This window comes from Microtus oregoni, unplaced genomic scaffold, assembly GCF_018167655.1.
Source record: "Microtus oregoni isolate MIOR12 unplaced genomic scaffold, Mior012 000019F_ref0000042, whole genome shotgun sequence".
Taxonomy (NCBI): domain Eukaryota; kingdom Metazoa; phylum Chordata; class Mammalia; order Rodentia; family Cricetidae; genus Microtus; species Microtus oregoni.
The window spans coordinates 37,238,140-37,264,828 of NW_024543078.1; the positions used below are offsets into that span (position 1 = coordinate 37,238,140).

A 26,689-nucleotide genomic window follows, 5' to 3' on the forward strand; every position below is an offset into this window, starting at 1 on the left:
TCACTATGTACAGAAGATGTTTGGAGCAGATGTCTCACTCATACTGAGCCCTGTTACACTCAGACCCAAGGGACAAGAAGCCTCAGTTTTCATCCCATCTCTACTGCTGAAGTTCTGGGTAACCTAGGGCAAATCCTGTTCCCATCCTAGTTGTCTGCCTATCTCTCCAGCAGTAACCCCATTTAGTGAGCATTACTGCCACTTGCTGTGATGAGCCTGTAGACAGCATTGCATAGTGGTTTTGAGCAAGGACTGTGTAGCCAAACTTCCCGTCTTCTGTCTTGACTCTGCCACTTCCCTAAGGGGTGACCTTAGACAGGGTGCTTACATGCACTCTGCCTCATTTTACAGGCTTATTTGTGAATATTGAGTAAGTGAACCAAAACTAGTAAACATGTTAAAAGAGCACATAGTGTGTGTGCTATGATTGTAATTGTTCTATATATAATATGTATGTTGTGAAATGAAGCAGCAAGGTTTGTGTCCTTCTGGTTTCCATGCTTAAAGAAATCCCTGCTGTCTCTGAGAACTTCGGTGAATGTTGAGAAGTGGTTGTTTTTCTACTGAGATGTTGAGCTAGACTTTGAAGCCTATGGAGAAGCCTTGAAAGCTGAGGGGAAATAATGGTAAATAAGATGAAGGGTATGTGCCATTCCTAGGTGTGGATCTGTGCACTGTTGGGTCTTCTGAGTCCCCGAGCTATCGTCCTCCTCTCAGCAGAACCCTGGATGGGGATTGGAGATGTTAGGAAATAAGAATGGCTGTGGAGGCTCAACCAGATTACCAAACCTAGAGGTATAGAGCGGTTTAATGTTTTTGTGCAAGAAAATGGTGACGAAAGTTTAAATTCTCAGCAATATAAAAGGTAAACTTATTAGTGAGTTAGTAAAATGGAGCAGAGGTTTTTCTTTTTTGTTTTAAATTTTTTGTTTTGACTTAATTGTTTTTATAGATAGACCAAAATGACAGAATTAAGAGGCAGAGTACCATTAAAAAGAACAGATTTGAAGAAGCAATTTCACCCAGACTGTAGTGTCTTCTCTGCGCATCAGGGGTTCTCTTTTCTGTAAAGTAGGAATGGTTTTATCTCCTGGTGATCATCCAATGACAAAATAAAAATCAGCTCAGCCACTCTCTTGACACACAGTAGTTGCTTCATAAATGGGAGAAATCTTCATCGTTAGTTTTGTTTGTTTGGGTTTTGAGACAGAGTTGACAGGTAAACCAGACTGACCTCGAAATTCTAGCCCTCCCTTTGCCTCCGGCTCTGGAATTGCACCTTTAGTACAGCCTAAGCTTTGCTCTTCTCCTCATAATACTAAAGGGAGCTCTAATGGAGTCCTGCTCTGATTTGTAGAGGGCTCGTGTCACCATAAGCTCAGTGTTGGATTCAGATTAAGTCACAGTTTTTATTCATCTAGAAAAGGCACATGATATGTGAGACACACCATGGCTGCCACATAGTAAGTTGTAGTAGATATTTGTTGACTTACTTTATTAATAAGAAAAGAAATACTAAAAATCTGGAATTGAGTAATTGTTCCTCAATATTATAATGTCATTTTTTTTATATAGTGCTAGGTATTGAAAAGGCAGTAGAGAGTTTGTAGTCCTAATGTAAGTTACATGTTCGGTACCTTGGCTTCCTCCTTTTAAAAAGTGAGATACTAGAACCAGGGATATGGTACACATCCGTAATCCTAGCGCCCTGAAGGGAGCTGAGGAGGTGACTCAGTGGTTAAGAACACTAGATGCTCTTCCAGCAGACCCAAGTTTGATTCTCAGAAGCCACATGATAGCTAACAACCATTTGTTACTTCAGTTCCAGGGGAATAACCTATGGCTTCTGTGGGCTCCTGGTATACACATGTAGTCCACAAACATGCATGTAAGCAAACACTCACACATAAAAATAAAATCAAGTAAACCTAGTACCCTGAAGTCTGTAGCAGAGGATCATGAGTCTGAAGCCAGTCTGGGCTACATGGTGAGACCCTGCATTTAAATAAATAAAATAAATAAATAAAAAGCAGTGTTAGGCAGCAACTCTGTAAGATGGAGGTAGTAACCCTTTTTTCTGAGTAGCCTCTCCATCCTTTCCATTTCAAAGATGCTTTGAATAGGCCTGGACTTTAAACAGCTTCCTGCCAGAAACACAGTTTGTTAAAATGGATCTGAAATAACAGAGAATCCATATACCACTTATGAGCAGAGGAGGCTGTGAACCCGCTGACATTGGTGCAAATTGCGAGTGTGCGTGTGTGTTCATATTGTTGTGTGCTTTAACTTTGCCTGCAGAGACTACCTGGCTTTTATTGGATTTCTTCAGAGCCTGTAATCTCTTCAAGACTAACCTGTGGGTAAATTGTTCCTGGATTGTCTGGGCCAAGGGAGTCAGCTTTTGTAATGATGTTTGAGCTAGAGACTGGAGTCTTCACTCTTTACTCTCTCATTTTTTTTTCCTGTGAGTTTAGCCTTTTCTTATCTGTTTTGTTCTTTTCATTTTGTTTTTGTTTTAAGACAGGATCTCCTATAGCCTAGGCTGTACCCATTCTTACTAAGTAGCAGATGATGACCTTGAACTCCTGATCCTTCCTTATCCCTACCTTCTACGAGCTGGAATTACAGATATATGCCTCTATATCCAGTTTAGCCTTCCCTTCCTTTTTCTATCTGTGATGCCAGGAATCCCTGTGAAGAAGGCTCACTGGGGTTACAGCACCCCAGGCACCCAATTCTGATGTCTTCCCTACTCATGGAGTGTTTCTGCTAATGAAAGCATTTTTCTTCTTCTTCCTGCTTCCCTTCCTGATGATTGGCTGCCCTGGGGACTCTCTAGTTGGCCGTGTTTGCATCAGGTAAGATGTACTTCATTTTACTTTGTCTTTCATCAGCTATAGTTGCACAAGACATCCCTCGTCTCAAGGGACTACTGTCAGAAGCTGCAATCTCCCTTGCTTCTGGGCTCAGTTGCCCTTTTTATACACCTGCCCACTGACAGGTATTTGATGTAATAAGAGGTCATTTCATACCTGATTCTGCCAACAATAGAATAGCCCTTATGGCCTTGGCTGACTGCCACTTTCTGTGTCTCAATGGCTCATTTGAAAATAGGTTGAGTTTGATAATGTTAGAGCCTTTTTGTTTGTTTGTTTGTTTGTTTTGAAACCACCTGTGTCCCAAGCTCACTGAGGATAACCTTGAAATCTTCCTGCCTCAGAGGGCTGAAATTAGGTACACACCACAGTGCCCACTTCATGTGGTGCTGGGAACCCAGGATGTCTTGATCTGCTAACTAAGCCACATCCTCAGTTATTAGATTATTTTTAGTTTCTGAATTTATATATTTATTTATAAAAGATAACTTCTAAAAGATAACTTCTGGCCTGGAGAGACAGCTCAGTGGTTGGGAATGTTTGCTGCTCTTGCAGAGACTCAATTTCATTTCCCAGTATCTGTAACTCCAGCTTCAGGGGCTCCAGCACCTCTATGGTATACACACACACACTCTTGCACACACACCAGCACATACATACTGAGATAAAACTAAATTTGAAGAAGTAGAAAGGTAACTCCTTTCATATCAGTACACCTCACTTTCCTGAAAAATCTTGAAATCATTGAGAAGAAGCAAATGTTTTGGTAACCATAGATAGCTTTTGCAGAAGAGGAAAGTTTGTCTCCTTTGTTTTAATTTATTATGAAAACCTGTTAGTGTTCACTAAGAACTGGATTTGGCATTGGCAACTGGATGTGAACAATCACAGCCAGGTATCTATCTCCATGGGTGTCAGAAGTTCAGCAGCACACTCCTTGGTGGCTTAGAGGGTGTAGGTGGTGGACAGGGACTTGACTGATCCTCATAGGGGGAAAAAGGGGGGAACTAGGGATGAGCATTCTGACCCAAAGCAATCTGAAAGAATAAATGTGGCAGAACATGTGGCATGAGCTCTGAGAGACCATCGACAGGTGGGAATGTAGTATATAAAATCATGAGATGCTGTTATTTCCGTATCCCTGAGTCTTTGGCTCATATTCATATGGTGAACTTCATATCTCCATGTCTAGAGGTGCAGTTTATGTCCTAAAATAATATTGAGGGGCTGGGACATAATTCATCCATGGTGTGTATACTCATTATGTGCAAGGCTCTGAGTTTAATCCCTAGTGCTAAAAGTAAGTAAAGGTTGGGAAAATATGCATGAGAAACCATCCAGTGCCCAGAAAGAGATCACTAGTTAGGTGTGGTGACATACTCCTATATCCCAGGCCTTGGAAGCTAAAGGCGTGATGGTAAGAATTCAGCATCATCTTCAAATGAATGAGACTCTGCCTTAAAAAAAAAAAAGGAAAAAACACAAGTATAACATTTTAAAATAATCTTTTGTTCATTTTTAAGAAAATAAAATACAAATGTTTTAGTATAAAACATTGATAAAGTTTAGATAATAAGCAGAATCTAATACTAAGCGACCCAGAAGTGGTTAACACATCCATGTGCTGATGTCAGGTTACACCATCGGGGAAATGCTATAAGATGAGAAATTGGAGCTGGAGAGGTGGCTCAGGAGGTAGAGCACTTACTGCTTTTCCAGAGAGCCAAGTGCAGTTCCTAGTTCCCATACTCTCAGCCACCTGGAATTCCAGCTTCAGCTTCCTCCTCAGGCCTCCAAGGGCATACATATTTATTTGCACATACCCCTGGCCTCCACTGACATGTACATAATTAAAAATGAGGTAATATTTTTTAAGAAAAATGAGAAATCACAGAAAGAAAAACAAGATAATGACAATATGATTGATCCTGAATGTAAGTTCTGTTCACCCCAGGAGCCTGCCTGAAGACCTCAGGCTTGCAGCTCCTCCTTCTGCACTACTCACAGTCCAGAGAGTAAGAGACAGAGAAGGAGCTTGTTTAGTTACTGGTATTTAAAGGCAGTTTTGGTGTTAACCCCAGTAAGAATTTTTCAATACTAGGAACAGAAATCAGAACTTTGGTTCCTGAAGTTTCCCAACTCAGGCTACTCCAGCTGGTGTTTCCCATTTTCGGACTCTGGCTCCATGTTCCCACACTGTACTAACTGAAGACGGGACAACTTTGGACCATTCTTGCATTTTTCTCTCACTTGCAGTGGTTGGAGACTAGACCTAATAGACAAGTGTGTCCAGTTTGCAAAGCTGGAATCAGCCGAGACAAGGTCATCCCACTCTATGGCAGGGGCAGCACCGGGCAGCAGGATCCCAGGTAAAGACTTGATTGATACCCACTTCCTACTTGGACATGAATTCACATCCATTTAGCACTCTAACCCTTGGCTGCTTGATTTTGAGGCATTTTGGTCAAGAGGAAAGTCACATGGGAACAATGGGGCTTGAGAGAGGAGAGGAGCCAAGCTGACATGTGCTGGCCAGTGTTCGGTAGCTGCTCAGTGTCATCTGCCAGTAGGTACCCAGTTAGCGGGTAGCCTGCAGTGTTTGAGACATCGTAACAGCAAGTGTGCAGAGTATTGTGAACGCACTCCCTCCCTGGGAAACAGGAGCCTGACTAAGGAGTGGGGTTGCAGCACCGGTGAATGTGAATCTGGGGAGACATGGACCAGGAAGTCTGGATGACTTTTGGGGGTGGCCCTTTTGATCTGGCATCTATACCTTTTCAGAAGACTATCTTAATTTTTCTAGCACTTCTCCCAACTCCCATCTCCTGTCCACGAGACATCCTGAACTTCTCCTAAAGGGCTGCCCTATTACATTTGTCACGCTTGGATTTGCTGTGTCTTCTATGCTCTGCTCCTACATACTCAAACTACCACCCGACTTCCTGCAGCCTTTTCTTGATTCCTGCCCATATTTTTAGGAAAGCCCTCAAGTTCTCTCCTTCAAGTGATCTTCTCCATATGAGTTGCCCTCACCCGTATTCCCGCCTCACACACTAATGCTCCCCCATTACGTTGTGTTGATTGTGTCTCAAGGTGGGGTCTGTCACCTGTTAGTATTGGTTGCATCCTGCCTCGTGCCTACTTGTGCCATAAACTCTCAGTCAAGCTATTTAGATGACAGTCTGCAAACTAGAGGCAAAAGTAAGATAGCGTGAGGTACTAGCCCAAGAGTAACAGAGGCCAAATGGAAGTTAATAGAGGCAGATCAGAAAGACCTTGAACCCTAACCCTCTCAGATGACAATCTACCTTTTGTTTTAGTCTAGCTTGGGATCTCTGGCACCCATGAGCTCATATCAAGCAATCCCAGGGAAGGCAACTGGCCATTTTTTCATAACCATCCTTGGGTCAAGATCTCTGTTGCAAGGATAGGTTGTGTAAACTGGTGGCTCTCTCAGAACAAGCTGGTTTTCCTGGTTTGAGGTAGAATGGAGTTAAGCCAGCATTTGCTTAAGCCAGAGCAGTTTTTTGTGTGTTTATTTGGTTGGTTTTTTGAGACAGGGTTTCTGTGTTACCCTGGCTGTCCTGGAACTCTGTAAACCAGGCTGGCCTCAAACTCAAAGCCTGCCTTCCTCTGTCTACTGAGTACTGGGATTACAGGCTGTGCCACTACCGCCTGGCCCAGCAGTTTTATTTGTTGAAACAGGAGAGCCACCCAAACCCTGTGGGTCAGTCTTCACAGAGAGCAGCTAACAATATTTTGTGATGGCCTTACTTTGTACAATTTTTTTTTCAGAGAGAAGACTCCTCCTCGTCCTCAAGGCCAGAGGCCGGAGCCCGAAAATAGAGGGGTGAGGAACATTCTAGGAGAAGCTTCCAGAAGTGTGCTTGTGGCTTTTGAAACTTTCCTGTTGACCTTGCAGTTTTTCTTCTTCTTTTAAAACATTGAGAAAGGTTGTAGAGGAAAATTTCTAAAGTACAGAAAGACAAGCAGGGGGAAATCCTAGAACCACTCATCCAGAGAGAACCACTGGGAGAGAGAGAGAGAGAGAGAGAGAGAGAGAGAGAGAGAAAGTTTATTAATTTATACATGTATTTATTGATTGTACATTTACATATTTATTTCTTAGGTATTTTAAATTTAACTTTTACTTTATTATTTGCGTGTATCTGGTGGGGGTCATATGTATAGAGGTGAGAGGACAACTTGGGTAATTGATTCCCTCCTTCAGTCATGAGCCCTGGAGATGGAACTTAGGTTATCAGGCAAGCCCCTTTACCACCAGATTGTCTTATCAGCCTATTTCTTGGCTTTTTGAGGTAGGGTTTCACTGTGTAGCCGAGGCTCACCTGAGCGCATGATATTCCTGCCTCCGTCTCCCAGTGCTAGTGTTATAGACATAGGCCACTGTGCCTGACATACTTTTATTGTTTTTTTGCTTTTTTTTAATATATATACATAGTTCAGTTATTTCTTTATTTATTTTTATTTTATGTGCAGGTGTTTTGCCTACATGTACATCTATGTGAAGGTGCCAGATTCTCTGGAACTGGAATAACAGTCAGTTGTGAGCTGCCATGTGGGTGCTGGGAATTGAACCCAAGTCCTCTGGAAGAAAAGACAGTGCTCTTAACCACTGAGCCATCTCTCCAGCCCCCGATTTTTTGATTTTTTACAATATGTGGCTCTTATTTTGTAATTCTTAAATTTTCGTCTATTCTACAGATACTACGTACCTTAATGTGCTCTGGTCACAATTTTGGCAGTGGTAATTTATCAACAAAACTTGCAAGTGGTCTCTGCCCTCATGAAATGTACCCATGAGAATTGGAATTTCAGCAGTGCAGTTTAAAATGTTACTGAGACCCATAGCAACAACATTTGACAGCTGATGTATAGACCTAATGTAATGGCATGCATTGTATTATGGGACACTTACCTGCTACCTCTGCTATCTTAAACATGCTCAAATGAAATTACAAAGTTTTGTACAGAACCACCATTATTTTATTATGGTAAGTTCATAGAATTACTGGCTCAAAATATGTACACATTTAAATAAAATGTTAGTCTTTTTTTCAAACAGTAATTTCTTGTTAAAATATTAATGAGGCCTGGGAATGTAGCTTATGGCCAGGAGCATAGTAGCAGCTAGGCAGGCAGGGCACTGGGCAATACCTTTGAGCTCACATCCTTACCTATAAGCAGGGAAGCAGAGAGAGCTAACTGGAAATGCCTCAAGTCTTTTGAAACCTCAAAGTCCACCCCAAGTGACACAGCTCTTCCAACAATACTACACCTCCTGATCCTTTACAAACAGTTCCACCAACTAGGGACCAAACCATTGAAATATGAACCTATGGGGGCCATTCTCATTCAGACCACTACAGCTACCTAGTGAGTTCATGACCAGTCTGGGCTATATGGAACTGTCTTAGAAAATCAATTAAAAAACCACGGAGCCACCTCTCCAACCCCTAGCCCAGTCTTTTTATTTTTGAGAAAGCATCTCCATATATAGCCATATACAGCTGGCCTTGAACTCAGCCTTTCAAGTGCTTGGGTTATAGATATATGCCACCCTCAGTTTCTTTTTTAATGCTGCTTTTTTTTATTTTCTTTTATCTTATTTTGTACTTTTTGAGGCAGAGTCTCACATATCTCAGGCAGTTCTAGAACTTGATATGTAATAGAGAATAACCTTGAATTTGTGATTCTCTCTGCCTGCACTTCTCCAATGCTAGGGTCAAACCCAGAGCTTGGTGTATGCTAGGCAGCTCTATTCATCCGGACTATTCTTCTAATCCTCTGGGTCCCCTTTATTAAAGGCTGTGTGTATGTGTGTGTGTGTGTAGGAATGTTGTAGATATTAAATCAAGGTGTTAAGTATGCTAGGTAACACTGTACCAATGAGCTATATCACTACCCTTCCATTGAATTTTGATTCAGTATAATTTCAGTTCATTATTGAAGGGCCTTAGAGTTGCTCATAGATTTTGCTGTTTAAATAATACTATGATAATGTTTATACACATCCTTTTTTCAGTTGAGTTGGTGCATTTCTTCTTGCTCTCTCTTTTTTCTTTTTTTTCCTTTCCTTTTTTTAATTTTATTTATTTAATTTTTTTTTTGTGTGTGTGTGACAGGGTTTTTCTGTGTAGCCCTGGCTGTTCTGAAACTCGCTCTGTAGCCCAGGCTGACTTCAAACTCAAGAGATCCACCTGCCTCTACCTCCCAAGTTCTGGAATTAAAGGCATGCATCACCACCACCTGACTTCACTGGTACATTTCTTTTTTTTTTTTTTTTTTCGTTTTTCGAGACAGGGTTTCTCTGTGGTTTTGGAGCCTGTCCTGGAACTAGCTCTTGTAGACCAGGCTGGTCTCGAACTCACAGAGATCCGCCTGCCTCTGCCTCCCGAGTGCTGGGATTAAAGGCGTGCGCCACCACCGCCCGGCATTGGTACATTTCTTTAGGAATCCCAGTATTATATGGTCAAGGTCTAATGGAAATTGAGGGTCTTTTCTCCTATATTAAGAGTTTTGCTGGGTGATGGTAGTGTTACCTTTAATCTCAGAACTTGGGAGGCAGAGATAGCAGATTTCTGAGTTTGAGGCCTTCCTCATCAACATAATGAATTCTCGGACAGCCAGGATTACACAGAGAAACCCTGTCTCAAAAAAACTTTAGAAACAATAGTTTTGTATGCATGATCTCATTTAAGCCTCATAAAATTTCTATATAAAGGGGATAACTGAGGGACAGATACATGTAGTGTGCCTGTTTAGGGGCACAGAGCCAAAACCCGTCCTGGGTGCTACCGATGTCCCTGCTCTCCACTGCTAGATAGCAGCCCTTTGCCTTCTCAGGCTCTGCTTGCTCTAACAGCATTTGCAGCCAACAGAAATCAGAGACTTTAGCCCTGATGGCCAAAGGCAGACCTCTAGTGTCATAAGCACCTGCAGCTGCTAGTAGTCTAGTCTGTCTGTCTGTCTGTTTGTCTGTCTGTCTTTCTTTTAGATCTCTTTTAAGCCCTGTCTTTCCTAGCTAGAGCTCATTGTGTAGTTCAGGCTGGCCTTGAACTCACAGAGAATCCTGCTGCCTCTGCCTCCCAAATGCTGAGATTAAAGGTGTGTACCACAATGTCTGCTCCCCAATTCCAGTCTTTCTATTATTTCATCATTTGTTCTAAAGAGCTCACCAACGGTATAGAAGAAGGAAAAGAATTTGTAAATTGTGCACGGTGATAAAGTTGGCTCTGTGGGTAAAGGTTCTTGTTATGCAAGCCCAGTGCAGTGACCTTTGTTCAATCCCCGGAAATCACATAAATTAAAAGAGAGAGAGAGAACTGACTCCACAGAGTGTCCTCTGACAACTCATGTGCACCATGACACATGTGTGATACACATAGGAACACTATACACAATAGCACATTTTTTAAAGTTTGAATTTTCGGATCAAACTGGCCATACTTAGTCTTCTGTAAAATGCTAATGCAAGAATTAAACATAAGCTACTGCCCTTGGAGGTACTCATCTGTAATTCCAGCACTCAGAATGCTGAGGCAGGAGCATTGCAGATGTTAGGCCAGCCCAAGCAACCTGTGAGATCCTGTCAGAGTAGGGAGAAGGGAAGGGAGAAGTTGGATTTGTGTGTGCTGTGCCAGGAGTCCTTGCACTCAGATAGAGGCACCACTTACTAGCAGAGCTATTGGTGTTCTACTGAGTCCGTCCTTGGAAAAGACCATGTGTGATAAATGTGTTTGGGGAAGAAACCAAGGCTCGTATACACACAGCTGACAGTGGCTATTTAGGAAGATCTCTGACTTACTTTCTTATGACAAGTACATATTCTTCTCTCTCCCCCAGTCCCCATTTCCCATGAGCTAGGACCACAATACCACACCCAGGTTTCTACATTAATTAGAAAAACTTAAATTGTTCTAAATATTTAATATTTTGTGACATGAAAAATTTCTTTATTTTGTATTTTGTTTCTGTTTTTTTTTTTAATGGAGGGGATCTTGTTATATAGACCATGCTGAAAAGGAACTAATTATCCAACTACCACCCCTTAGCTTAGATAATTTTTTAAGACAAGGTCCTGTCATGTATCCCAGACTGACTTTGAACTCATTATGTAGCTGAGGATGACCTGAACTTCTGATCCTCCTATGCCTACTTCGTGAGTGCTATGATTATAGGTGTGTACCACCAAGCCCGACTTAAGCAGTTCTTTGGATCAAACCCAGCGCTTCACGATTAGCTACATCCACAGCCCCTGCAGGCTTCAGGGGAAATACTTACCCATACCTTGACAACACACTTATATTGTCATTGTGGATGTTTAAGCAGTTTGACAGTTTAAGTCATAAGAAGGTTTTCTGTTGCCAGGCGGTGGTAGTGCACACCTTTAATCCCAGCACTCTGAGTTCAAGGCCAGCCTGGTCTACAGAGTGAGTTCCAGGACAGGCTCTAAAGCTACAGAGAAACCCTGTCTCAAAAAAACCAAAAAAGAGGTTTTCTGTCTTGATTCATAAATGAGCACCAGGGTCCTTAAAGAACATATTACAATATTTTGTTTGACTGATGCTATTGACCAACTAGAGCTTTATCTTTTTTGTTATATGACTTACAGTATGTAGTTTGTGATGCTCCTTTGCATTTGGCTGTGGGACTAATTGCAATAGTGTATTATAAATAGCATGTAGGAAATTTTACTGGAACCCTGGAAAATGGTCTAGATCTGTATAAATGATCTAAACATGCTGACCACAGTGGGTTTCACCTCTGGTCAGAGTGAGCCCTTTTTGCACCATATAGCTCCTTAAATTGAAGCTAACAGTAGAAGGTCAGAGGTGACTCTAGAGTTCCTTTACTTTGGGGCCTGGGTAGGAGGAAGAGCTGAGGCCCTGTTTGTGGCAGAGAAATAAGAAGAAACATGGGTGCCACATGTACTATGATGTAAGACATTGTTCGAGAAATGTGGGATGAATCTGATTATTTTTCTTAATTGCCTTTCTTCTCCAAAGGGGTTTCAAGGATTTGGATTTGGAGATGGTGGCTTTCAGATGTCTTTTGGAATCGGAGCATTTCCATTTGGGATATTTGCCACAGCATTTAACATAAATGACGGACGGCCTCCTCCAGGTAAGCCTCATTTCTTTAAGAAAAGAAAATCAGGAACATATCGTGCTTGAAAACCCCTTGGAATGCAGCAGTATAGAAGTTACAGATAATTGTCAGTACATGCAATCAGACTTTCCAAAATCCCTCAGATTCTTTGCAGATTGCCAAACTCATCTAGTGGTCGTTACAAACTGAGGGGCTCACAATCTACATTCCAGATACTTATACAGTTAGCTGCTTTATAGATCAGAAAATTCTCAGTAATGATTCCAAGACACAGCCCATGACCATTAAACTGAAAATTATAAACAATACCTAAAATGAAAAGCTTAATTAATTCTACACATGTGCTTCCCCACCCCCGCCTCCCTCTCCCTCTCCTCCTCTCCCTTTTCCTCTCCTCCCTCTCTCCCTCTCTCCCTCTCTCCCTCTCCCTCCCCCTCCTTCTCTCATTGACCCTTTGGGGCCAAGAAGAAGTGAAATGTTAGGGCAGCCTGTTCCCTGACGTCTCTGCCCAGCTTCTCTCAGGACACAAAATGGGACTGATTCCAAACTTCAGAGCTTTGGGGACTGTGTTTATATCTGTCACCTGCTGCATTTCTCCCTTTAGCCACTTGTCTATAGCAGCTATATCCAGAGTACAGCAAGGTAGCAAGGTGTGTGCTTGACTGACTCCATTACACTCTAATGCCTAAGCCACCACCCATGTCATGGAGCCTATGAAAGATGACATGGTCAGCGGAGCCCTGCTTATAGTCAGAGCCTTCTGGGCCCTGAATTCAGTATGAGGAACAGAAGTAACTAGTGTAGCTCTGATCAGGAGCTTATACTCTGAATATGATCACCTGCTCAGAAATTATCAGAGCTGTTCCCTGCTTCATCCGATTCCTTGGACATAGTAGGTGATGAATCTCTTGGTTGCCTGCCTGCATGGGTTTATCAGAGCAACCAACTTTGAGGGAATGGCATGCAACCCCACAAAATACTGGGCACTACTCCATATCTTATCTGCCTGGAATGTCTCTCTGCTGTTCACACATTGTTTTCTCAGAGGAAGGGGACTGCAAAGGGAAGGGTGTGATTTGCCTTAAAGGAAAGGCAGATCCTTATAGCAGCAACAGGAACTTCTGACTAGCTTGATGCTTTCCAGCCTGGTCCAGCATGCAGACTGGATCTCCCCCAGTTCATTTCCAGCTAGGCTGGGCTCTGGATCACAGTTTTTCTTCGTCATGGTTGATAGGATTTGCACAGCCTGGATGTGAATTGTCACCTTCCTTCCTCTACTAGCAGAGGTTCTTACTCAGTCTCCCTCTACCTTGAATTATGATTTCTGGGCCCTGGTTCTCTTCTGGAAAAAGCAGGCACACAGACAGACAGTGAGCCATCTGGAACAGTGTGCAGAGAGGCAGGAGAGTGCCACTGCTCATGTGTGAGCCCTTTTGGTCTCAGGAGCCCCATACTCTGCTTCTGCTGCTGCTTTTTTAAATGAGATCTATGAAGTAGTACCATGCAGTGGCAGCATAGCGAAGACAGGCAGGAGGATCTCTGTTTCCTGCAGGGGTTCCTGATAGTCCACTGACTGGCTCACTGCATGTTCAGGACAGCTCTGTGGAGAACACTGGAGGTCATGGCCTCGTTGTAGTATTTCACTTGTGTTTGTTTGGCTCCTATTATTCCAAGTTTGGGAGTCTTTTTTTTTTTTTTATTGTAGGATTCTGCTTTTATAAGGAAACAGAGATTTATCCTCTCCAGTTCTGCCCCCACTGGGTACTGTGGTGATATTTTGTTTGTAATCTAACAAATAAAGCTTGTCTGAAGATCATAGTGCAGGGCTAAGCCACTAGTTAGCCATAGAGCCCAGGCAGTGGTGTCTCACACCTTTAATCCCAGCACTAAGAAGGTGGAGACAAGAAGGGATATGACTGGGTGGAGAGAGGAATATAAGGCAGGAAGAGACAAGAACTCAGTGGCCATCTGAAATCCAGTCTGAGGATCTGTAGAGACAGGATCATGCCTTCAGTCTGAGCATTGGTAGAGGTAAAAGGTCTCTCTAGTGGCTGCACTGCTTCTCTGATCTCTCAGCTTTCACCCTGAATATCTGACTCCGTGTTTTTATTAACAATACCAATTAGAATTCATGCTACAAGATAGTATGAACAGCCTTCTGACAAAGTCTCTTCCTCTTGTTTCTCTAGCTGTCCCTGGGACACCCCAGTACGTGGATGAGCAGTTTCTGTCACGCCTCTTCCTGTTTGTAGCCCTAGTGATCATGTTCTGGCTCCTGATCGCCTAATACAGGACCCTGTTTGCATCTACAGCAGCACCTCTGGACTGGTGATGTGCCACACCCACTTCTGGTGTTTGACTTGCTTAATCCCGACCCCTGGAATCAAGGGTCAGAAACACATCAAGGAGTCTTGCTTCTCCATTAGAGCTTTGGAACTCAAAAGTTGACGAGGAATCCCCAGTTCCACCGCTGCTGTAGACACCCTCCTATAACCTCAGGTCTTTTGTTGAATCACCTCTCAGAGGTGACAATGTGAAGTCCTGTTCCAGCCTTCTCAGCAGGTCCCAGCTCCATACAGGGAAGAGATGGGAAGAAAGAAACAGTTTTTTCACCAGAACTTTATATTACAGAAATGAAGGGATGAACCAAATGGTATTTATGAAAACTTACTTTCATCATTTTAAATGCCCTTGGTGGTAAGTGACCTCCACTCCCTCTACTGTGAGACTCTGGTCCAGACACCAGTGCTGCTCTGTCTGCCCTCCTGCCCTCCCCTTCCTCAGCAAAGACATAAGAATTACTGCCCCAAGAAGGCCATAATTGCAGCAGCAGAAGCTGAAGATGCTATGTGACTTTGCCGGAGACTCTGGTCTTTGATTGGCCCTGGGTCTCATGCAGTGTCTTGGCTCTGGAAAGCAGCTTGAATGACCTCCTGGTTTCCTGGTTAGATTGTCCCTGGTGTCACTTGGCTCAGATTTCCCATCAGCTTCCTCCTCTAGACTACTCCTGAATTTGAACCAACTACTCTGCTTCAGAGCTTTGATGCAGGGACAGAAGGACGAGTAGCCCTGCCCCTTGGCTGTAGAAGCCTGAGTAGTCCTCTCTCAGAACTTGCCCAGAGAAACTGGAGGCTTTCCTCAGGTCAGCCCAGCTGCACATAGAACTACCATCCTCAGAAGCCATTGTCCTTTTTAAAAGAGTCTGGGACATTGATTCCACCTGTGGTCCTCATGTTTGTATAGCTTGATGGATTTACCTGAAAACTCTTTGAATGTGTGCTGAGCCCAGAGGCACATGAGGCTTCTGAGCAAGCTTCCCCTGGTGATATGTAAAAGCAAAGGACCACAGTGGTACAGTGTGGTCTTCCTTCTTCATTCTTCCCACACATTGATTTGTTCTTGAAATTCATAAGATGCTTCCTCTGAACCTGATTCTTGGAATGTGGTACCCGGCAGGAGAATAGTTTGCCTGCTCAGACCGTTCTTGCTCTGCCTGTGAGGCTTCATCTTAAAAACAACTCTTCTTGGAGACCTCAGCAGGGCAGCAAAATGAACTTCTGCAGGACTCTTTTGTTCACTTTTCCAGCACCATTGCCCTAGCAATAACCAGAAACTGGGCTTTTGCCTTGCCTGGTGATTTTTCTAGATAGGCTCTCTATTATCTATGGAATCCTAGATAATAGATTGAGGATGGTGAAAGAGCCCTCCTCCTCCCTGCACGGTCCCCACCTGCCAATGCCAGTATTAATATCAAAATGGATACAGTATGAAGTATTGAGTAGGAGGGTGGTTTGGCAAATCCAGCTGATAACAATAAGCCACCAATTTTATAGTGTGCTGACAGATTTAAAATATGCTTTGTCACTTGGGAATCCCCAGTCACAGGGGCGCCTGGAGTGTCTCTGTTCTAGAGAGAATTGATAGGAGCCCTCAGTGTAGTGTAGCCTTAAGTAGTAGAGGGAAAACTTAAACCAATGAACACAAGAGAAATGAAAGAAGAGTTTTAGTAGTGGAGTGAATCATTTGGAATCTGGTAAAATGGAATGAACCCAGTGTGTACTCACCTAAGGTATCCCAGGGCACGCCAGTAGCAAAGCTGTGATGATGAGCTGTGTATCCTTTGTGAACAGAGTTACACACCTGCCAGCGGCTGAGGCAGGACAGCCAACTTGGGAGTTCCCTCTCCTTTGTAGGCTATCCCTCTGAAGGCTCACCACTCGTCCTATGGCCAAGGCAGCTTCCCCTTCTAAGTTTGTGTGTCCTTCAGCCTCCACCTTCCTGCCACCCCATGGACAAGGACAGTCAGAAAATGGGAACATATAAGGCAGCATACATTGACCAGCCGTTGATTTTCACTGTTGTGAAAGTGATTTGATTTAGAATTAAATGGTTTTACATTGCTGTGAGTGTGGACTTTGTGTTTTGGGATGTTAGTGACTGGGAGTGGGCACACTGATTTGGCCCCTGGAAAGTTTGCGTCTTCAGAATGAGGAATGAATAATAAAGTGAACTAGAGGTCTAGCTGCCTGTGGCAGACGGCCCCAGTCCTGACAAATGCATGGAATTCCTAAGTCTGCAAGCACCAAGCTGCCATGATGAAGCTTAGCTTGTGCCTTGCCTTGAGTGTCCCATGTAGAGAAATCACAGGTTACTCAGTATTAAAATGTCTCCCTGTGTTAAGGTATAGAGCAGAAAGGCCCTCAAGCCAATCCCTCTCTCTGGAGCAGGGAGTGTGCCCTCCTTGAGATTGCTCACTAATGTATTACAGTATGAAAGAGAGATTGATAAGGTTATGAATTTGTCTCAGCTTCAGGCCCCAAAACACCAAAGCTACAGGTCATACCCTCTAAAAGAAGTGCATTTATTCCTCTTAGGCTTTGACCTAACAAGGGTCAATTTGACCAATGCCAGAATATAACAGGAGAATGCAGAGGTAAGGAAACCAGAAAATGCCTGTTGGCACCAGCCAACCATTCAGGAGACTGAGGCAGGAGGATAAAAAGTCTGATGAGGTCTTGAGCTGGTGAGATGGCTCCGCCTGGTAAAGGTTTTCACCACCAAGCCTGACAACTTGAGCTTGATCTCTGGGACCCTTAGGGTGGCTGAAAAGAGAACCAACTCCCAAAAGTTGTCCTGTGACCTCCACCCACCCTGTCACATCATAACACAATAAAAAGTTAATGGTGCATGCTTCAATCTCAGCACTCTAGAGGCAGAGGCAGGTGGATCTCTCTGAGTTTAAGGCCAGCCTGGTCTACAGAGCAAGTTCAGGCTCTAAGCTGCACAGAGAAACCCTATATCAAAAAACAAACAAAAATAAGGTTTAATTTTTTTAAAAAAGCAAAAAACAAGGCTAGAGATACAGCTCAATGATAGAGCACTTTATATCAGCAAAGCCTGGGTTCAATCCCAAATACCTTCAAAAACAAAACAAAAACATAAATGAACCCCTAGAACTCATAAGCCGGTAATAACAGAATTTTGTTTTTCAGAGACCCAGGCCAGACCCCAGCTGATCTGTGATCTGTAGCCCTGTCACAATCCCTGAGCACCCCAGCTCTGAACCCAAAGCCAATGAAAGAAATATACCCTGGATTTGGGATCTGAGCCAGTGAAAGAAACACTTTACCCCTGAACCCAGAGCCAGAGAAAAGCATACTGAGTCTGAAACCAGAGCCAAAGGAACACACTTTGCCCCTAGAATCAGAGCCTGTTAAAGAAATTCACTCTTGCCCTAAAATCAGAATCAAAAAGCTCAAAAGGACCAGAGAAAGGAACACACTTTGCCTGAAATCAGAGCCATCTCTGCCCCTGACAGAAAACCAAACCAACCAATCCCTGAGTAGAGAAGTAGTAACCACTAGAGGTGTGACTCCCCATAGATCTTAAGCCTAGGGAAGTAGTAACCCCTAGCCTAGAGACTACCATGACCTTTTCCCGACCTTAGCCCAGAAGGGCAGCCAATCCCAAGCTTGCAGGCTTGGAATTCCCACAAGCCTTCCTCTATAAAAACCCCTTCCTGCCCTGTTCAGGGTCTCTCCTGCTCTGCTCCTGTTGCCGCTATCACTGCTGCCTTTCTGGAAGGACTGAGGGACCCAAGTTACCTCACAATAAAGACTCTTTGTCCTTGTATTGGATTCGGTCTCATGCTAGTAATTTGGGAATCCTGACAGTTTTCATTGGGGAACAAAATGTACAAAATAGTGACTAGAGATATGGCTTAGTATGCACAAGAACCCAAGTTTGGATCCGTAGCACCCTTGTAGAAAATTTGATGTGGTGCAGTTCTAATCCTACTGCTAGGGAGGCAGAGACAGGAGGATCGCTGGAGCTACCAAAGATGAGTGAGAGCAATAATGGAAGACCCCCTCCTCCTACATTGACTGTAGTGGCATTTCATTTATATTTTAATAAATAAAGCTCGCCTGAAGATCAGAGAGTACAACAGCATCACTGGTCAACCTTGCAGACCAGGCAGTGGTAACACACACCTTTAGTCCCAGTAGTCACACTAGTTGCCATAGAAAATGGGCAGTGCATGCCTCTTATCCCAGCTCTAGAGAGATTATAAAACAGGAGAGGGCAGCTCTCAGACACAGTCTCATTCTGAAATTCCTGGAGACAGGATCGCCATTTCAGACTGAGGTGGAGGTAAGAGCCAGTGGCTGGCTGTTTTGCTTTTCAGATCTTCAGGTTGAACCCCAATATCTGTTGCTGAGTTTTTATTAATCATCCTTCTTTTAGCACCCAACATGGGGCATGAATTTACAAAAAAGCCATTTGCCTGAGGCTTTTTAGCCAACAGCCCAGGCCAGAGGAATTAGAACCAAAACCTGGCCACCTGGGTTCAGGAAAAAAACTAGTGCTCACAACTCCCATCCACCCTGACTTAGCTTCCACATAAAGATGGAAAACACACAGAGAATCTCGATACTGTATGTTATTGTATTGTCTTTGAATTGTTTGACTGCTGAGGAAGGAGCAACAGCTGCTGAAAGACATTTGATTATAAATGCTGCTGGATTGGGGGAAGGGATTTACTCAGTGGTGAAGCACGTGACTAGAAAGCACAAGGCCCTGGGTTCAGTCCTCAACTTCGGTGGGGGGCAGGGAGACAAAAAAATGCTACTAGATTAATCCAATCTATATATTTTGAAAATGCCTTGACTTCAAAATGTAAGTCAAAAGATGTTACTTTGGAGAAGTTTTGTATTTTTTTTCCACAGGAAATGAGAGGCTGTGGATTTATTCTGCATTAAGAAAAATAAGGTTTGATCAAGGAAGATCCCCCTGAAAAATCTCCAATAGGAGCTGGTGGCCCAGATGGTTCAACAGTTCAGAGCACCTCTGTTGCGGTTTCCTCTGAGTTCTACATCCAGAATAGTTTTAAGACTGCTAGCTGAGATGATCCAGTCTCATAGAATACTCCAATCAGGACTTGACTAAAATTTCTTTGGGTCCCCATCAGATCATCAGTGGCCCCAATCAGCAGCAAGTAAACTAGAAAACTACACCCACATTCCCAAAAAATGGATTATGGATGTTTGTCTTTGTTTAGAGGGTTGGTTGCAAATTGTCATGGACAATGGTCAGGAGAAAAGCTAAAGAAAGGAAATTAGATTCAAGGTTTTTGTTTTGAAAAGAAAAAAGGAGAATACAGATAGGATAGGATAAAAGGGTAGATTATTGAATCTAAAAGGAGGATAAAGATAAGATAAAAGGTAGATTATTGAATCTACTTTAAAAAAACAGCTACTAGTTTTGAATGTTTTACATTGGATTGAACTTTTGTGTATTGTATACAAATTTTGTATATTGATACAAATTTGAGATTTGTTAAAACATACTGTACTACATTTCTACTCTTGTTCAAGGTATTATACCTATACAGTTCATTTAACAATATAATGCTAAGTTCTAGTTCTTGAAAATTATTATTACCATCTTTTAGGATAATAAGGAAATAAAGGTTAGTAGTTAATCACGTAGTATAATTGAACTTGTAGTCACATTGGGTATGTTTTCAAGGTCAAACAAAGATATATTTTAGATAGACAGGTCCTCTTCAAACACTTCAGAAATCTACAGAATATGGCATTTAAGGTGCTTTAATAACCTAGGATCTTTTTTATGACAATGAGACATGTCTGCTCCTGGCAGCACCAATCTACTTCAGAGAAGATAATCGGCATCGAAGAAACACCACATGGAGTTTACTTTCTTTGTGTCAAAAGCAAGCCACTAGGCAAGAAAATGCCCCTACCTCAACTGACTGCTGACAGTAAGCTGTCCTAATTAGACAAGCAGGACACAAAAGCTATGGAGCTTGTCCTGGAACTCACTCTGTAGACCAGGCTGGCCTCGAACTCACAGAGATCCTCCTGTCTCTGCCTCCCCAAGTGCTGAGATTAAAGGCGTGCGCCACCACCGCCCAGCATGCTTGTTTATTTTGTAACATGACTTTGAAGCAGGGTTAGAAATACACAGTAGGAAAGGAAAACTCTCTGAGATGGTAGCTTCTTGTTTTCAGAAGATTCTTCGAGAAGAAAATGCAGGAAGGCACAGGGCTGGGTGGGTGTCTAGAGAGAACCAATAGGGGAAAGGGGAAGACCCAGCGCCCCTGTGAAATACCTAAGCCGGTGTTCATCTTTAGTCCATCCTGAAATGTATAAAGTTGTTACTTTAATCTTCTGCTTCAATTCTTTGCTCACAATAGGGAGCCCATTGCATTTCCTCTGTATTCCCTGACCTGGCCCTGAAGTACTAGGTTCAAGCTATCCTCCTGCCTCAGCTTCCCAAGTGTCTGGGACCACAGATATGAAGTCACCAAGACCAATTTGAAGTAGTTGTAAGGGCCAAGTCTTCAAGAGTCTAGAGACTTCATTGTGATTCAGCCCATACTAACTAACCAAGTAGAGTTAGCTAAATAAGCTGACGAGGTGGGTGCTTTCTAGAAACTTAGTAGACCCTTCCTGCTCTCCAAACCTTCCTCGTTACTCTCAGATGGTGTGAGAATGGTTTTGGGGTTCACATTGGAATGCTGCCTTCTAGGTTTGTCATCCTTCAGATAGCTATTTTCTTCCTTTACATTTTTTTCTCTGAATTACCTGGACTTTCCTGGAGGAACTTGAGGGAGTTGGCCACACCTGCTCTCTGTGATACAAGACTGGAGATACTGAGAAAGTGGACTGAGTGAGAAAGAGGGAGAGGGAAGGACAGGCGGTAAACAGAATGGGAGGAGGACAGATGTGGGTGCTGGATTGTGGAGGAGAAGGACGAAGAAGAAAGCCAGGGATTGTTGGCTCTAAGACTTCCCATTCCTCTGTGGCTGGAAAAATACAGCAGAACCCCTCCATATGCAGGATGAGTAAAATCCGGTTTCCTCTCTGCTAGTCATGAAGAGGCCTGTGGATTCTTTCATTTTAAGTCAGTACACAATCTAGTGTTTCCTAAAAATCACATATTTCCTCAGACGGGAACCCACAGCCTGGGAGGGTTCCCAGGAGGGAAGGGCACTAGGTCATACAGAGGCGCCACAGAAGACACATCTAGCTAGCAGCCATTTCTATTAAAACGTCAAGGTAGGAAGACAGAGAACTGTGCTGTCTACCCAAGTGGTGAAACCAGAGGCAGCTGGTGGGAGAGTTGAAGGCGGGATTGGTTTCCTTGGGTCCCATTCCTACCCTTTTCCCTATCCTCTAGACACCTTTCCCGTTCCCATTTACTTAAATCTGATTGAGGAAAGTAGCAATGGTCTAAGACCCAAGATGAGAGAATTAGATCGGAAGACATTAGGGAGGGAGCAACTGACATGGCCAAGAGAAACCCAGTCTCCGAACCCAGGAAGGGCAAGTGCTGCCTGTGTGCTGCCCTGCCTTGCATTGCCCATTGATTGATTGATTGATGGATTGATTGGCTCACTGACTGGTTTTTTTTTTATTTTTTCTTTCTTTTTTTGTTTTTTTGTTTGTTTGTTTTGTTTTGTTTTTTGAGACAGGGTTTCTCTGCAGCTTTGGAGCCTGTCCTGGAACTAGCTCATAGACCAGGCTGGCCTCAAACTCACAGAGATCCACCTGCCTCTGTCTCCCAAGTGCTGGGATTACAGGCGTGTGCCACCATCACCTTGTGTGTCCTGGAAATCAAACCTGGGTCCTCTGGCGCTTATTATCAGCATCTAAAGAAGTTTTATAAAAGAGCGGTAAGTTGTGCTTGTTTTGAACAGTTTGGAGGCTGGGGATGCAGGTTCACGCGAGCTGCAGGCTGCTCTTGTTCTGCATCCTCATCCTGCAGTATGTTTGCTGGTCCACAGTTCTGGGACTGTAGATTCAGCGCCCCCGAAACCAAAGCTATTAGGGAAGTAGTTGCAGTGGCACGTGTCTATAACTCCAGCACAGTGGAAACAGGTAGGAGCCTCAAGAACTCAAAGCTTTTTTTTGACAATATAATTTTGAGACCATTTGGAGCTATATGAGATTCTATTTCAAAGAAAAGCAAAGCAAACAAAAACTGAACACTATTAAAACTATTGAGGGAAATAAACCTATGCCATTGCTACACACATTCACACCTTTCTTTTCCATTTATTTATTTATTTATTATTTTTATTTATTTATTTATTTTGAGACAAGGTTTCTCTGTGTGGTCCCAGTTGTCCTGGAACTTGCTGTGTAGTCCAGAATGGCCTCAAACTCAGGAATTAAAGGCATGTATTACCACTCCCAGCTAATATTTTTGATTTATGTGTGTGAGTGTTTTCGCCTGCATGTATGTATGTGAACCACATGTGAACCTGATACCTATGGAGGCATTGGTTTCCCTGGAACTGGGCTTACAGATGGTTTTGCGCTGCCCCATGGGTGCCGGAAACAGAGCCTAGATCCCCTGCAAGAGCAGCCACTGCTCTTAACCACTGAACCATCTCTCTAGCCCATCCTTTTTTCTTTTTATTTATTTATTTATTATTTTATGTGCATTCACATTTTGCTTGTATGTCTCTGTGAGGGTGACAGATCCCCTGTAACTGGATTTATAGGCAGTGTGAGCCTCCATGTGGTTGCTGGGAATTGAATTCAGGATCTCTGGAAGAGCAACCAATAGTACTCTTAACTACTGAGCCATCTCTTGAGCAACCCCCACCCCAACCCATCGCTTTTTAAGATTTATTTTTGTATGACTGCCTGTCTGCATGTATGCCATTATGCCAGAAGAGGGCATCAGATCCCACTATAGATGGTTGTGAGCCACCTACCATGTGGTTTCTGAGACTTGAACTCAGGACCTCTGAAAGAGCAGCCAGTGCTCTTAACTGCTGAGCCATCTCTCAAGGCCCCTTCCTTTTTTTCTTTTTTTAATTGATTTTTACTGAACTCTACATTTTCTCTGCTCCCCTCCCTGCCTCTCCCCTCCCTACTTCAACCCTCCTCCAAAGTCCCCATGCTCCCAATTTACTCAGGAGATCTGTCTTTTTCTACTTTCTACTTCCCATGTAGATTAGATCTATGTAAGTCTCTCTTAGTGTCCGCATTGTTGTCTAAGTTCTCTGGGATTGTAGTTTGTAGGCTGGCTTTCTTTGCTTTATGTTTAAAAACCACCTATGACTGAGTACATGTGATAATTATCTTTCTGGGTCTGGGTTACCTCACTCAAAACAATGTTTTCTAGCTCCATCCATTTTCCTGCAAAATTTAAGATGTCATTATTTTTTTCTGCTGTGTAGTACTCCATTGTGTAAATATACCACATTTTCCTTATCCATTCTTCGATCTAGGGGCATTTAGGTTGTTTCCAGGTTCTGGCTATGACAAACAAAGCTGCTATGAACATAGTTGAGCACATGTCCTTGTGGCATGATTGAGCCTCCTTTGGATATATACACAAAAGTGGTATTATTGGGTCTTGAGGAAGGTTGTTTTCTAATTTTCTGGGAAATCTCCACACTGACATCCAAAGGGGTTGTACCAGCTTGCATTCCCACCAGCAATGCAGAAGAGTTCCCTTTTCCCCACAACCTCTCCAGCATAAGTTGTCATCAGTGTTTTTGATCTTGGCCATTCTTACAGCCATTTTAGATTCCTCTGTTGAGAGTTCTCTGTTTAGGTCGGTACTCCATTTTTTTTTATTGGATTATGTGATCTTTTGGTGACCAATTTCTTGAGTTCTTTGTGTTTTTGGAGATCAGACCTCTGTTTGATGTGGGGTTAGTGAACATTTTTTCCCATTCTATAGGCTGTTGTTTTGTCTTGTTGACCGTGTCCTTTGCTTTACAGAGGCTTTTCAGTTTCAGGAGGTCCCATTTATTGTTTCTCTCAGTGTCTGTGCTGCTGGGGTTATATTTAGGAAGTGGTTCCTTGTGCCAATGCGTTTAAGTGTACTTCCCACTTTCTCTTCTATAAGGTTCAGTGTGGCTGGCTTTATGTTGAGGTCTTTGATCCATTTGGACTTGAGTTTTGTGCATGGTGATAGATATGGGTCTATTTTTATTCTTCTGCATGCTGATATCCAAATATGCCAGCACCATTTGTTAAATATGCTTTATTTTTTCCACTTGATATTTTTTGCTTCTTTATCAAAGATCAGGTGTTCGAAGACGTGTGGATTGATATCTGGGTCTTCTATTCGGTTCCATTGGTCCTCCTGTATGTTTTTATGCCAGTACCAGACTGTTTTCAGTACTGTAGCTCTGTAGTAGAGTTTGAAGTCAGGGATTGTGATGCCTCCAGAAGTTCTTTTATTGCACAGGATTGTTTTGGCTACCCTGGGTTTTTTGCTTTTCCAAATGAAGTTAGTACCGTTCTTTCGAGGTCTTTTGTTTCCAGAATTTTGCTGGGCATTGCGTTGAATCTGTCTTCCTTTTTTCTTATAAAGTCTTTTGTTTCCTGTGCTGGCCTACTACTTGGTATGAAGTTGAGGATGACCTGAACTTTGGTCTTCCCACCTCCTGCTGGCATCACAAGTTAGCTGCTTCATGGTGCTCAGAATCAAACCCAGGTGTTTATTAGGACAGTATTCTCCCAACTGCGCCCCAGATCCAGTGCCCAGATCTGTCTTCCTTATTCTTTGTCCCAGAATAAGATAACTATGTTATAGCATCTATATTGTTTTGGGTTTTAGAAGCAACCTAAAGATGATTTAAAGCAAGTATATCCCAGCACTCTAGAAGCTGAGTGTTGAAGTTCAAGTTCAGACTGGCTACATACTAAGACCTGGTGACAAAACAAAAAATAAAATAAAATAAAGCATATGAGGATTATGCATAGATTACAGGCAAAGCGTATGCTATTTACTAGGAGACTTAACTATTCAGGGGTTTTATATGGGTGGTGAGAGTCCTGGACTCAACATTCCAGTAACTCAGAATAGACTGTATTTACTTAGTCTCCAGAAGCACCTGCTCTTGGAGACCTCACTTCCACAATAATTACCTTTGATATGCAAAAGTGGTTTCTTTTAGCTGAGAGCTTCTCCGTGTTCACATTGCTCATTACAAACTCGGGGTCAAAAGACCTGAGACTCCCATCCACGCTCTGCACCTGATGAATAAAGCCATTTTCAAGCAGTGTAGAAGGGAAACTGGGCTACACTGAGCGCTGAGGGTCTTCTGTGTTGCGACCCCCAGCCTATAATAATCAATCCGAACGCTTTTAGGGACCGCCACTCGCTAAGGGGCGCCAGAGACGCGGCGGATCTCGTGCGAGAGGCGGGGCAAGTGTCGGGGCGGGAACCTGAGTGGGCGGGGCTTCAGGGCGGGGCGTCGGCAGGCGGGTCCCGGTGCCAGGTGCGGTTTGGTCCTCCCCGGGCGCCGTAGGCGGTGCATCCTTCTTGCAGCAGAGGCAAAGACAACCTCCTCTCTAAACCGCAAGCGGGCGCGGACCTGAGCTGCTGCTACCGGCTGGTCCTTCCCCTGGTGTCCGCGCCCGGAACCATGGCGGCGCTGGCGGGTAAGAAAGGGCCACGCCGTCCTGCCCACCGCTCGCGGGTTTCTGGCTGGCTTGATCCTCTTGGGTCCTGGCAGGGTGGGAGGACCGAACTTGCTCGGGACTTAGAGGTCCTGGGACTCTGGAATTAGAGTGGGTTGTCCTGCAGACTGAGGGCTCCTAGTGGCCTGCGCGTGGGGAGCTTCCCACGAGGTGGGTCCCCGGGACTGCAGTCGGGGCAGGTCTCCAGGTTACGGAAGCCGACGGCAGAGATTCTCTGTGATGGGCGAGTCTGGAATGGGAAGTACAGGGTCTTCTAGGGTTCAGGATATGAGATTCCGAGTTATTCTGGGTCCTGGGTTTTCTGTAGATCCAAAGTTCTTAAAGGTGTCTTTGGAGCCAAGGATTTTTGGAGGGTCCTGGAAATAGGAGTATAGAGCTTAAGATGTGGACTGTGGAGAAGAGAGCGAACCCTTTTCCCGAGGCGCAAAGCTCGCCACATCATGTGGAGAAGTTTCAAGTCTTCTCAGGGGACTTGTTGAGTCCTCAGTGGTCTCGGAAGCCAGCGGGGCACCCTGAGAGGAAGGGTTGTAGGAAGGTAATTTCAGAATTGGTTTGGCTGGGTCTGAAGTCCCTTCACGCATCACCTTGCAGCTTCCTGCCCTGCGGCACCAGGAGCCTTCTGCTGCCTGTTTCCCAGCCACCTGTGTGAATGGTTCAATTTCTGGGTCTACCAGTGTCGATTTTCAAAAGCTTTCCAGAAAGGCC

At 43.6% G+C, this 26,689-nt stretch overlaps 2 protein-coding genes across 3 annotated transcripts in view; both read left to right on the forward strand.

Moving 5' to 3' along the window:
• The window catches only part of LOC121459664 (E3 ubiquitin-protein ligase RNF185), a 38,510-nt gene extending 22,101 nt beyond the window's left edge, over window positions 1-16,409 (forward strand). The window contains exons 3-7 of one of the 2 annotated variants that reach the window (XM_041669603.1): window positions 2,840-2,858; window positions 5,133-5,245; window positions 6,672-6,726; window positions 11,906-12,023; window positions 14,198-16,409. In XM_041669603.1, coding sequence (XP_041525537.1) covers window positions 2,840-2,858; window positions 5,133-5,245; window positions 6,672-6,726; window positions 11,906-12,023; window positions 14,198-14,295 — 403 coding nt within the window. In that variant the 3' untranslated portion in view covers window positions 14,296-16,409. The remainder of the gene's footprint in view (window positions 1-2,839; window positions 2,859-5,132; window positions 5,246-6,671; window positions 6,727-11,905; window positions 12,024-14,197) is intronic. The other variant, XM_041669604.1, reaches the window with a different exon arrangement.
• A 9,411-nt stretch (window positions 16,410-25,820) lies between these two features.
• The window catches only part of LOC121459809 (LIM domain kinase 2), a 67,680-nt gene continuing 66,811 nt past the window's right edge, over window positions 25,821-26,689 (forward strand). The window contains exon 1 of the mRNA XM_041669832.1: window positions 25,821-25,945. Coding sequence (XP_041525766.1) covers window positions 25,930-25,945 — 16 coding nt within the window. The 5' untranslated portion in view covers window positions 25,821-25,929. The remainder of the gene's footprint in view (window positions 25,946-26,689) is intronic.